Below are 13,455 nucleotides of genomic sequence, written 5' to 3'. Positions count from 1 at the left end.
CTCAAAGGAAGGTCAGTTTTATAGCTTCTCTAAAGAGCTCAACTGTTTTCAGCTGTGCTAACATGATTGTACAAGGGTTTTCTAATCATCCATTAGCCTTCTGAGGCAATGAGCAAACACATTGTACCATTAGAACACTGGAGTGAGAGTTGCTGGAAATGGGCCTCTATACACCTATGGAGATATTGCAACAAAAACCAGACGTTTGCAGCTAGAATAGTCATTTACCACATTAGCAATGTATAGAGTGGATTTCTGATTAGTTTAAAGTGATCTTCATTGAAAAGAACAGTGCTTTTCTTTCAAAAATAAGGACATTTCAAAGTGACCCCAAACTTTTGAACGGTAGTGTAGGTCAGAAATCACTGAAACACTGGGGAAATCTATCCTATAATCATGGATCTAAAATCTCTCGTACCCCTTTTCCACCAAATCAGTTCCAGGGCTGGTTCGGGGCCAGTGCTGGTGCTGGTTCACAACTCGTTCAACTTGCGAGCCAGCTGAGAACCAGTTTGCTTTTCCATAGCTCGGGGTGCTAAGCGGAGCCACGTCATGACGTCGCTGTATACGTCAGTTATGTCGCTGCGTTTGCATAAACCTTGGCGCGAACATCGAAGCAACAACAACATGGAGAAGAAGAAGAAGCAGCAACAACAATAATGGATGACTGCTGCTTTACTGCATCCATGATATCTCGTCGCTTATTTAAAAATGGCGCCCTCTCGCGGTCTTGCTATTGTTGTTGGTCTTAACAACTCCGCCCCCCCCCCCCCCCCCCCCCCCGCTGACATAAGCGGTTCTTTCCTCTGGCCCCAGAGCCAGTTCTTTATCAGTGGAAACAGAAAACCTGGTTCCAAACTAAGCACTGGCCCCAAACCAGCCCTGGAACTGCTTTGGTAGAAAAGGGGCATCAGAGACCCTGAAAATGCCCCCAGACCCCTCTAGTTTTGCTTCGCACCGTTGGTGCTCAATTGTCTGTGTATGATCATGCCAGAATTTAGGGCTTGAATTTTTTTCTGGGGAAAACACTGTGTATATCAATAAATATATAAAATAAACATGATTATGAGCAATTCTTCAGCAGACACGCCAAAATCATGAAAATTATTTAGACTGCCATCAACTGTCAGCTCAGTGATATTGCTCAAGTATGGACTCCAAGGCAAAATGTACTGAAAACCATATTTAAAAATCACCTTGGTTTGAATTTTAAGAAATGACGGTTCGTTTTTTTTTTTCCTGACGTGATTCCATGACTGACTTTTCTTTCCTCGTACAAGATTTTGCGTTCAGAGTTAAACAACCTATTTTTGTGCTTTTTAGGGTCAAAAGATACCCCATACAGTGTGAAAATTTTATTGAATACCATTACCTTGAGTACTGGGGGAAAAAAATAAAATAAATAATAATAATAATAATAATAAATATTACCACATTTTGCTGTGAATGTAATTCCATTACCGAAGAACGACCCTGATATCCACATTCACTGGATATGAGCAATCTCGCACTCTGATTGGCTACTCTACTACAAGGATATCAGCTCATATCCCGTGAGTGGAGAAAAACAAAATGGCGGCGCTCGCGTTGCTGAACCAACCGAGGACGAAATAAAAAAAAAAAGGCATCAAAATATGAATTGAAAGCATCTGATGATAAGAACATACCTTTTTTCTTTTTTCAAGAATTATTATTATTATTATTATTATTATTACGACAGCATTTTCCACAAATTGCTCCTGTCATTTCACCGGCTTGTTTAGATTCTTCATCTTTAAGCATTAAAATTTGTTCAAGTTTTTTAGCCTGGTTCAAAAGCTCAAAGAAGTTTGAAAATTACAGAACTGAAATGTCCAAGGAAGAATTCAATAAAGGTCTAAAATTATTCTAGACCTCGGCACGACAGCAAGACGGCACTTTCTACAAAAAAAAAAAAAAACACTAAAGTCGATTCATGCCGCCATCGATAGGTTTTTAAGAAGTCCGACTCGTTGGAAATGATTTTGTCAGACGTTTTGGAAAAAGTTTTATTGATCGAATTTGCAAAAAAAAAAATGTCGTGTTTCTCAAAATCCAGTGAACGTGGATAGAATAAAACAGTTATTCCACTCAATCTCATCGTACACGGCTTACAGCCGATGAGGTGCATAGCACTGAATTGGCTTTCATCTCGCGGATGACTCGATATCTTGGAATAATTGTTAAATAAACCTGGCCGTTCAATTAAACGACATCATCTGAAAGCGGTTTTACAGAAATGCAATCCAAAACCAGTATGGGAGTTAAAAGCCACGGTGATGGATGGATAACGCTCACCAGTGTGAGCAGGAAGCTGCTGATGGTCCTGGCTGCCTGGCAGAGGGCGCTGTACTCCTCCAGGAGCAGCGAGATGAACTGGTGCGCTTGTGGAGGGCCGTGAGTGGCCCCTGGGCCCTCGGGTCCCGCGGAGAGGTGCTTCAGGAGCCGAACCTTCATCTCCAGAACGTATTCCCTGGCCTGCTGCTCCAGCCGCTGGTACAGCTGGTACGGGTCCTTCTCACACAGCCTGGTGAGGGGGAAACCAGAAACCTGATTAGACTCGATTATTAAAGCTGCGCGAGCTCGAGAGTCAGTAAAGCGTCTGAGACAGAGACAGAACCTGTCCACCAGCTCCTTCATGCTCTCCTTGTCCCGGTTTAGAGGCTGGTCCTGGTCGTCGGCCAGCGGCGTCCCGGTCTGGCGGTAGATGCAGCGCACCAGGTAGCGCACCTCGGACCAGTGATTCTGCAGCTGCTGAGACTCCCGCTCGGACTCGGCCGTGATCTCCCTGAGGAGCAGAACCACCACCAGAATTTCAGAACTCAGCATTGTACTTGTCCGTCCGTCCATCCGAGTCTTTATCTTTTTATCCACTGATCCGAGTCGAGTTAAAAACGGATGAATAATTTGTCAGTTGATCGATCTATTACTGAGTGGACGCAGATAATCCTCCAGCTAATAACAGCATAAAGTTTCAACCTTAAATCAGGATTCTGAAACTGAATTTAAACTAAATTGCTCAGCGAAAGGCGTCGATTAATTTTCTAACGCAGCACGCCATCAAGTGGTTTACATGCCATTCGTGTCGCAGTACTTGAGAACGGTCTCATCTCATCATCGATGACATTTTTACTCGGTCTTGTCTCTGTCTCAGACACAGAAGACTCGAAATTGAATATCAAGACCAGAACTGTAGGGATTTCGCTAAATTGCCTGCGCAGTGTCCGATTTATTTGTTAATATCGTTACTGTGACTGGATGTAAAATGTCCTGCTTCAAATGCGACCAATAACGTGACTCACTGCTAATTTGTCTTCCTGTTCACGGCCATCACGGGTGCTGTAGCATGGCTGCCCACTGCTCTGAGCGCGCGTGTGTGTGTGTGTGTGTGTTCACTGCTTCAGATGGGTTAAATTTCCCCGTGTGCTTCAGTCTGTGCTCGAGTGCCCGTGTGAAAAATCAAGGCTTCTGGGTTTCTAACTAACGCGTGCTGAATATTCAGCCTCATCATGTAAACATCAGCAAAAGGAACAACAGGTGTGAATCTAATCCCACAGTGTTCACGTTGGGTGTGAGTGAGGTGTGTGGGTGTGTGTGGGTGTGTGTGGGTGTGTGTGGGGTCAGAGGTTGTGTTTGTGAAGCTCCTGTACCTCCTCTCGCTGCACGCCTCACAGCCGCACACCGTGTCTGTGGAGAGCGGCGTGCTGAGGTCCGGGGTGGGTAAAGTGGGAGCGCCGACAATTAGCCTGGCATTGGGGCCCGCCGCGTCCTGACTTAATCCACCATTACCCACAGGCATGCGTAACAAAAAGTCCTGACTCTGCAGAGAGAGAGAGACACACACACAGAGAGAGAGAGAGAGAGAGAGAGAGAGAGAGAGAGAGACACACACACACAGAGAGAGAGAGACACACAGAGAGAGAGACACACACACACAGAGAGAGAGAGACACACACACACACACACACACACAGAGAGACACACAGAGAGAGAGAGACACACAGACACAGAGAGAGAGAGAGAGACACAGAGAGAGAGAGAGAGACACACACACACACACACACACACAGAGAAAGAGACACAGAGAGAGACACACAGAGAGAGAGAGACACACACAGAGAGAGAGACAGAGAAAGAGACACACACACAGAGACACACAGAGAGAGAGAGCGAGAGAGACACGAAGAGAAAGACACAGAGAGAGAGGGACAGAGAGACAGAGACAGAGAGAGGGACAGAGAGAGAGAGAGACACAGACACGCAGAGAAACAGACAGAGAGAGAGACAGGCAGAGAGAGACAGAGACACAGACAGAGAGAGAGACACAGACAGAGAGACAGACAGAGAGAGAGACACAGACACAGAGAGACAGACAGACACAGAGAGACAGAGAGACAGACAGACACAGAGAGACACAGAGAGAGAGAGAGAGACACAGAGAGAGAGAGACAGAGACACAGAGATAGAGACAGACACACAGAGAGAGACAGAGACACACACAGACACAGAGACACAGAGACACACACAGAGAGAGAGACAGAGACACACAGACAGAGACACACAGAGAGACAGAGACACACAAAGAGACAGAGAGAGACACAGAAAGAGACAGACAAAGAGACAGAGACACGCAGAGAGACAGAGAGAGACACAGAAAGAGACAGACAAAGAGAGACAGAGACACGCAGAGAGACAGAGAGAGAGACAGAAACACAGATGTTAGTCTCAAGTGTATGTGGTTAAATCTGAGGAAAATGTGCAAGTGTAAAAAAAAAAGACGTATTTTAATTCAGTAGAGAATATCCAACTGTTGTGAAAAATGCAGTTGTGCAGGCATGCTGTTTGTGCCTGTGGTGCAATAGCAGTGTAAAGAGTCATGGTGCCACACCGCCTCGTGACTGTCCAACTGATGGAACAAACCAACGTTGTCCTAAATCTCACACTCCTGTCCTATTCGAGCCCATCACTGAGTTCCAACAGTTCGTGTCTGAGCTGTAAAAATGTCTGTAAACCGAGCGAAGGATCGGGTTTCAGCATCTGTCTCCTGGGTTTTAGGAACACTTTTGGCTGTTGATTTGCGACACACATCATGACGACAATCATGACGACAGCAGAAAATTTCTCAAACACTTCCTTCACTGACTGTAACCCTAATACCCTCAGCTAGGAACAGATTTCCCTCATGACATCAATACTCCGCTTCATATCCATCCAAAGCCATCACATCCGTTTTCGGGTTTGTGTTGTACGAGATAAACAGATCAGGACGTTACTGGGACGTACCATCGAGGTCTGGTCAGAGGGGGGCTGCCGCTCGTCCTTCTCCACGGTGCGTTTGCAGTCGGGGCAGACGTAGAGGGGCAGCTGGAGGGAGGAGGAGGAGGATTTGGGCGACTGGCCCGTGCCGTTCTGTCCCGAGTCCTGTGAAACAGTGTCTTTGCGCTCGCTGCGACAGAGCAAGCAGCGATCACCCGTGGTGTAGGGAGCCCTCTGGTTCAGGCCGAACGTGAATGGGGTCTGAGACAGGAAGAGGGAAGGAGGGGGACACACAAAAAAAAAAAAAAAAGTCAGATTTGCATTTCATGTTTAATGATGTCATCAAAGCAAAGCAGATTGCAACCTGTGCTCGGTGGACGAACGACAGCATCTTCCTGACCTGATAAAAAACGCAAAACTTGACGAGTTTATTGCTCGCAGCACAAATGTCTACAATCATCGCGAGGTGAGTGAAAATCTTTCCCAGCTCTCATCAAGGATGCTGTTCTTGACAATCAGACACTACTGGACACTGACAATGAGACGTTCTGACGCGATGAACCATCAACAATAGGGCTGCAACGATACACCCAACTCACGATTCGATTCGTATCGCGATTTTTGACCCACGATTCGATACGCCCACGATTTTTTTAAAAATGTTTTTTTAAAGTAGTAAATTTGACTTATTAACATTTACTTACTTACATTAACTATTTAATAACAAATAATTCAGACCACTGCAGAGAATGAGTAATATGTATGCAAAAATGAACAAATGTATATCCAAAGACTGTTTTATTTCTCAAAATAATACTGTTGAGCCGGAAGCTCTGGTTTTTTCAGTTCTGAAAAAGTCATTTTTCCAAATCGTGTAAATCCGTTAAGATTTTTTTTTGGGGGGGGGCTCTCTCACTGTCTCACTCTCATAGGGCCAATGATTTTCTGTGATCGCGGAAAACAGATGGAAATTACGGAATTTTTATGGTGAAACATTGCTCGCGTGTCAAAATGTAACTGCCGCAGAAGGCTTCCGCCCAAGCAGACATGCCTTCAGTGTTGCCAGATATTGCTAACGTTTTCCACCTCAACATATGTTCAAAACCAGCCAAAAAGCACCTAAACCCGCCCAATCTGGCAACACTGCATGCCTTTCCGGTCAAGTGATTGTGATTGGCTTGTGGCACACCTAGCCAGCCAATGAGCTGCTTGTTTACAGATTCGCTCCCCGCGTCGCAACCAGAATGGCGACCGCTTCAAAGAAATGAATGCTCTGCCAGTGGCGAGTGTGGACGTTGCGTGACTCGCAGAAGATTGTCGCAGGTCGGCGAAAAAACGACTTACTAATAGATATAAAAAAATAAAAGTAATTTAAGTAAGTTTAAAATGTAATTTAAATAAAAAGTAAAGTATTCATAAATTGAAGTTTGGAAGCGCCTCTGTTTTTGGGCTGAGGAGAAGTTTGAAAGGGTGTACCGCGATTCTGCCTTCTTGTATCGCGATACGGATCGTGGCTCTGCGTATCGTGATTTCGATACGCATATCGTTACAGCCCTAATCAACAAACATGCACTTGACTTACAGCTGGACTGAAATTAAAAATAAAAATAAAACCCCCTTCCCTTCTCCACTGCAACCCGACTCCATTCAAGCAAACTAATGGAGCGAGCAAACGCGTTTCCTGTAAAATCAAACATGCCAACATGACAAAAACAAGCCGAGGAGCAAGCGTGAACACATACGTGTGCGCGCCAGGGCTACAAAAACAGAACAAATAAAGGTTTTTAACACTGCTACACAATAGGCAGGGATGAGAGTGGGTGGTCACCAAAAAAGCAGAAAACAAGATGGCGCCCGAAGCCGGGGGTCTGGGAGGGATACCCCTACAGGAAAATTTTGAAAAATAAGGCCTTACAAACTAGCCTGGCAAGCCAGACTAAATGTGAATATTTAGTCTGGCCTCGCTCGTAGACATTTCCGACGGGGGTGGGAGGAACAACCCGCTGTCTTTCAAACTGTCTCTGTGCGTATAGGCCAACGCTCTGACCAATCAGCGCAACAGTCAGTGCGTTTACATGCACAGAGAGAGAATCGAATTTCTGCCGTTGCTCGACTGAAATCGAAGTTCAAAATGCCATGTATACACCTTAATTCGGCTGAAACTGAACCGAACTTGATTTCTCGGAATCGAGCTACACGACCTAGATTATGCGATTTTAGCCGAGCTACTTATGGCCCTTTTCCACTACCCTTTTTCAGCTCGCTTCAGCTCACTTCAGCCTGACATGGCTCGCGTTTCGACTACCTCAGAGCAGCACGACTCAGCTCGCTTCAGCCCTGCTCAGCCCCCAAAACTCGCACGGTTTTGGAGTGGGGCTGAAGCGAGCCAAACTGAGCCGAGTGAGGCTGGGGGTGTGAGGAGACACTCCCCTGTGCACTGATTGGTGAGGAGGAGTGTCCTCACATGCCCACACACGCCCCGCGAGCACGCTGGGATCTGTAAACACCGTAAACCCGGAAGAAGAAGAATTACGAATTACGAGAATTTCTGAAGCCTTATGCGCCTCGCCTCATCTATACGCTCTTGCCAGTATCTGTTGGCGTTGTCGGTGACAACAAGCCACAGCGCCAAGACCAGCAACACTAACGACTCCATGTCCTCCATGTTTATTGTTTACTATCCGGGTCGTGAGACTACCGCTTAAAAGGTCACTGATGTCACTGTTTGCGCCGCCTAACGACATCACGTGACGTCCACCCACTTTCACTAACTCCACCCAATGTGTCCACCCACTTCCAGCCAGCACGGTTCAGCGCGGTTGTAGTCGAAATGCAACTCCAACAGCCCCACTCAGCTCGACTCGGCCCAACTCAGCACGCCACGGCTCAGCCCAACTCAGCCGCGTTGGTAGTGGAAAAGCGGCATTAGTGCATGTAAACCCTATCGAGCTACGTAGTCGAGCTACTTACTTCAGCACTGCCCCTTCCGGAAGTGACGAGACCACAAGCGGGAAACACAACAGCCTCGGTCGGCATGACAACGAATCATGACAACGGCATGAATCTTTTCTTTTTGTGGCATTGTTTGCACTGTTAAAATTTAGCTCACTTACTGTATCACCAAATACATCTGTACAGCTGTTGCATAGCTGTGAATTGTGTACATAAACAAGTCATTGTATTTGTGTGTGTGTGTGTGTGTGTGTGTGTGTGTGTGTGTGTGTGTATATAATGTCCAACATCTGAAGAATGTCAATAAAAGCAAAACAACTGAACTTTTTGTGTGTTTATTAAGACATAAGTTAAATTGTAAGCAAAAAAAATATTTTTTGTAAGCAAAAAATGGACTTCAGAAAAATATACAATTGTGCAAAATAAGTTGTCTTACAAAACAGTGGTCTGCGCAGGACAGTTTGTAGCCATACAGTCTGTTAGAGCAAGCCTAACAGCTTGAACACGGAACTTGTGAACACGGAACTGCCAGTGTTGCCAGATTGGGCGGTTTTAAGTGCATTTTGGCGGATTTGAACATGTTTTGGGCTGGAAAACGTCAGCAGTATCTGGCAACGCTGCTGATAACTTTGTTTATACTCTTGAATAGCTCTTCTTCATGACGACAACCGGAAGTGTACCAACACGATGGGGCGTGTAGCGCCACCTGTGGCTCGGGTGCACAATGCACCTCACACGATACATTTCATCGTGTGCATGTAGGATTGGACTTCTCTGGCACCCTGCTGGGACCTTCAGCTCGATTACCCACAGCAGCTCGATTTGGATGTGCATGTAAACGTAGTCAGTGACTGTGACGTAGTCAGAGCGACAGAAAGCAGTGGGGGAGACCTTGAAATAAATAATTTTTCAAAATGCGTATTAATTAATAAACAGGTTCTAGATATTAAGAAGTTTGGAGATAATGACCACAAGTTTGGAGTCTGTACCACATACACTCATTTTTTCCCAAGTGTTTTCAAGGGTTTGCTTAAACTGTTTTTGAGAGTTTTTATTTAGTGGTGTTTGGTGAAATAATTTCCCTTAAATTTAAAATAACGGGAAAATAAGAAACAATCAAAAAGTAATGCTTCAAAGCTGTTTATTAATTCTTCGTACTGCACAAACTAGCCCCATCCTTTTGGCTACGAGCGGAGCCAGCTGGTAGATCAGACTTTTGCCATAGCCGGTCGGCAAAACAGCGAAAACGTCCTTCTTGAAAAGGAATGAGCGGAGAGCCTCTTCCTGCTCATGTTTCAACCAAAACTCCAAGTCGAATTCTTCTAAAACTGATTCCAAAGCGGAGTCAAACGCGCGCTGTTCACTAGCCGTAGCCATCTTTCCTGTTGCGCTTTCTCCAGCGTCGCGCAGCCTTGTCGTCACTCCTGCAAAAGCCCGCCCAAAGAATCCAAACAAAAACCTTGCGTTGTGATTGGCGGGCACGATTTGATGCCCGGGGTGTTTTTGTTTATATGGTGCGAGGCTAGACCCACTCGCTAGGCAAAAATATTTTTGGCCGCTAGGCGGGTGGGTCTAGTTTACTAGGCTACTTCCAAACCACTTTTCCTGCAATCTGAGCTGTAGTAGATAAAAAAAATCTGTTGTCTTTTTTATATATTTACATGAAAATATGTTTCAAATCAATCGGAGTATTGTTTGAATTCAAAATAAAATCACATTCGACATTCAAGGGTATGGTTATAATTTATGATCAGCAAAAACGACAAACTAAATTCACATTAAACGTAAGTTTTATTAATTATCAAAATGTTCATATATTAAATAAAATTTCTTAGGGAGAAAAGGTCAGTCATCCTAAAGGCCAATTTATGCTGACAACTCAGTCCTCGCAGATAGCGTCTGCGTAGCCCCCCCCCCTTCGCAGACGCTCTGCGCGCACCTCCCAAAAATTGTGACCACCACAGAAGCCTCGCAGACAGCGTCGCAGACAAGAGGGCTCTGATTGGTCCACTCTACATCCGCTGTACACGCACTTCCGCTTCCCTACTTTCCCGGTTTGGTTTGTTTTCACGACCGGCATTTTTAAAAACACGTGTGAAGATGGAGCAGCACGAAGAGCGGTTGATTGAGGAAGTGAGGAAGTACGGACATCTATACGACTCCAGTTCTAGTCATTATAAGTAACCGGAGGATAAACACTCCACTAACTAAGCATGCACCGATATTGGCATCGGCCCCGATACTGGCATCGGCATCGGCCCCGATACTCCACTAATATACTCATACTCGTACTTGTCAAACAGTTGCCGATACCATGAACCGATACCAGTGCCGATCCCATGCGCCGATACCAATGTTCCCCGCAGCGCTTTTTGTTCCATTCGAGAGAGAAAAAAAAACTGAAGCATTGTTGAGCTCAGGCTTGAGCATAATATGATAGGCTATACCATGCACCGATAGTGCTCCGTGAAGCGCCTTTTGCCAGCGTCCGTTCGAGGAAAAAAAGCCTCTCCCAGGAAAAAAATTGTAAATCTCAAGCATTGAGCGTAGGCTAATTTCGTCAGAAGACAAAAAAAATTGTTCGACAACAACCCATTTTTCCATGACGAAGATGTGTTTGCGTAGTCATGAAACAGTGCCGTCACAACATCTTTCCCCAACACTGTCATTTTAAACATCTCTCCACACTCCACTCCCTTTCACTGCCATACGCAGATAGGCCTACGCTAAGATCCCCAACGTTGTCCTTTTTTAATGTTGGCTATTCGCCTAGGTAAGGGTTTTGTAGGACAGGCTACTCACTAACAAACAAATGAAAATCGGATTTTTGTATAGGTGAATCCAACCGGCAGAGTTTTTAAGTACGAGTCCAACCGGGAGAGTTTAAGAGTGAAGAGTGAGAGAGAGAGCTTTAAGAAATGGCTGATTGAGTTTTCCAACTTGTTTCAGTTGAGGGCAATGCTAAGACCAAGGAAATTGACGTCCCATCTACAGGTATGGAGCTCCACGAGCACGGGACGCGATGTTGCGAATGGACAGCAACAGCGTCTGCCTAACAAGTTCTGCGACTGAACAAGAGCGTACTCGCGGCATTCAACTCTCCTGCAGCACACAGCAGGATGTGCGCACATGCACATGAGAGGAGGGAGGGGGGGGGGCATATTTTAGTCTGCATTACTGGCGATGGAAATTAAATAATACATCGTCGCCGGCCGCCACTGTTATCTTGTGCGCTCTCTGTGATGTTGCGCTGGTCACTGCTCCTCCATTTCACGCCCTTGTCTTGTTGCTAAATGTAATTGGAGTAGTTTAAGCGCACCACCAGAACAACCCTGAGGCAGCTGGGCCATAGAAGGTTCACGCTGCACGCTGCATGCTGCACACTACACGCTACATGCGTGTAAAGAAAAGTGGACAAACGTAGCATGACTTGCTCTGGGCCATAGAACGGCGTTCACGTTGCACGCTGCACACTTCACGCGTGAAGCGTGAAATGAACATGCACACTTTTTTCTAGGCGTGAAGATGGAAATTCCAGTCAATGCATGCGGTCACCGCCGCGCCAGCCAATCAGAACGGGTCTAGGGAGATAACGCTATGCTTTCAGGGGAAAACTTCAGAAAAAATATAATTGAATGGTATAATTGAAAAATAGTTCTTCATCGGGATTGTCAAGCAGATTATAGAATGTTTGGTGAAATTCACCACGGGTTTCTCTCAGAAGGAAGTGTTCTCGGCTCCAAATTCTGTTCCTTTTTCTCTTCCTCTGTCTCAGTAAAAGCAGAATGAGGCAATCGTCGTCATCCGAAGAGTCCATATTGTTGGTTACTCGGTCAAAGTAGAACAGACGCAACACGTGAACATCCAAGCATGAAGTTTAATGGCCCAGGGTCCGGTTCTTCACGTGAACGTGTAGCGTGCAGCGTGAACCTTCTATGGCCCAGCTGCCTTAAGTCAACCAAGACCGCGATGTTGCGGAAGGCCGATGATAGAGGGGGTAAGTGACCAGCGGAGTGAAATGATCACGCTGCATGTGGTAACTCGCTGCTCTCTCCTCCCTTCATCAACAATCGGTCTTACATGTTGCAAGTCTTTCTTGACTTCGAAAGTTGGACATTGTAATCTAATCCAAATAAATAGCAGCCTTTTTCAGAAATTGCAGCAGCTAAATATTTAATTCTTTGTGTAGGCTATTTGCAATGAGTGTAGTTTTCTGGGAGTGAATGTTGCGCGACAATCGAAAGAGGTTGCACACGGAAGCGCAGATAGCCTTGTAGTCCACGTTACACTGCCAGCAGACAGCGCCTCTTCATTTCACGGTAGCGCTTCTTTTGCAACATTGTTACGTAGGCCTAGCGCAGCAGCGCTTAGGTTTTGCAACATTATTGTAACAATGTTGCAAAAGATAAGCGCTACCGTGAAGAGGCGCTGTCTGGCTGTGTGACGTGGACTCAAGGCTACTCTGCGCTTCTGGAGCAGCGGAGATGGTCAATGTGAACTCATGTGCATGATCACTCCAGTTAGAAAACAACATTCACGGGAAATAGATAAAGTAGGCCTATTAAATATTCAAATGCTGCAATTTTTGAAAAATTATATTTTAATAACATCAACAGTATCGGTATCGGTAGTACTCGGTATCGGCTTTCACAAATGTGGTATCGGTGCATCTCTACCACTAACCACACCCACCAACTACTCCTAGCGATTTCGCGACTTCGTGCCTCCTTGCGTTGTGGCGGTGAATAACATCGCGCACGCCTATTACTCTCCGCTCAACGATAAATTACAACTGTCTGTGAAAAGCCATCTGCGAAAGCCTTGTCGCAAGAGCATGCAGAGGCCCTTCAGTCGTCATTAGTTGCATATGATTTCAAAGTCTTTTGAAATATTTAAGTTTTCAAAACTGTCAGCATTAATTCAGATTTACTGACCATCATATACATGTTTAATGTATTAAAATGAAACGAATGCTAAGTTTATGGGATAATGTCTATGTACACTTTATACAATTATTTATAGTTCACAGTCACTTCTCATTTTCATTTAATCATTTCAACGACTTCTTCTTCAGCCTTTTGGCCAAAGACAAAGGCGCCGTTTACACATACCCGGGTATTTTTAAAAACGCAGACCTTTGCCTTCGTTTGTACACAAACGGAGTTTTTTCCTCTGAAAACGATTCTTTCTAAGGGCCCGTTTACACGAGGACGCTGTCGGGTAAAAACG

The 13,455-nt window shown here is 45.4% G+C and overlaps 1 protein-coding gene across 2 annotated transcripts in view; it reads right to left on the bottom strand.

The window, feature by feature from the left end:
- The window catches only part of fam193a (family with sequence similarity 193 member A), a 153,660-nt gene that overhangs the window by 81,130 nt on the left and 59,075 nt on the right, over positions 1 to 13,455 (bottom strand). For both annotated transcript variants that reach the window (XM_060926554.1, XM_060926553.1), the window contains exons 3-6: positions 5,302 to 5,535; positions 3,669 to 3,838; positions 2,639 to 2,806; positions 2,317 to 2,545 (exon numbers count right to left, since the gene is read on the bottom strand). In XM_060926554.1, coding sequence (XP_060782537.1) covers positions 2,317 to 2,545; positions 2,639 to 2,806; positions 3,669 to 3,838; positions 5,302 to 5,535 — 801 coding nt within the window. The remainder of the gene's footprint in view (positions 1 to 2,316; positions 2,546 to 2,638; positions 2,807 to 3,668; positions 3,839 to 5,301; positions 5,536 to 13,455) is intronic.

The sequence above is a fragment of the Neoarius graeffei genome, chromosome 7, assembly GCF_027579695.1.
Source record: "Neoarius graeffei isolate fNeoGra1 chromosome 7, fNeoGra1.pri, whole genome shotgun sequence".
NCBI classification, from domain to species: domain Eukaryota; kingdom Metazoa; phylum Chordata; class Actinopteri; order Siluriformes; family Ariidae; genus Neoarius; species Neoarius graeffei.
This window is presented reverse-complemented; position numbering and strand designations above follow the sequence as displayed.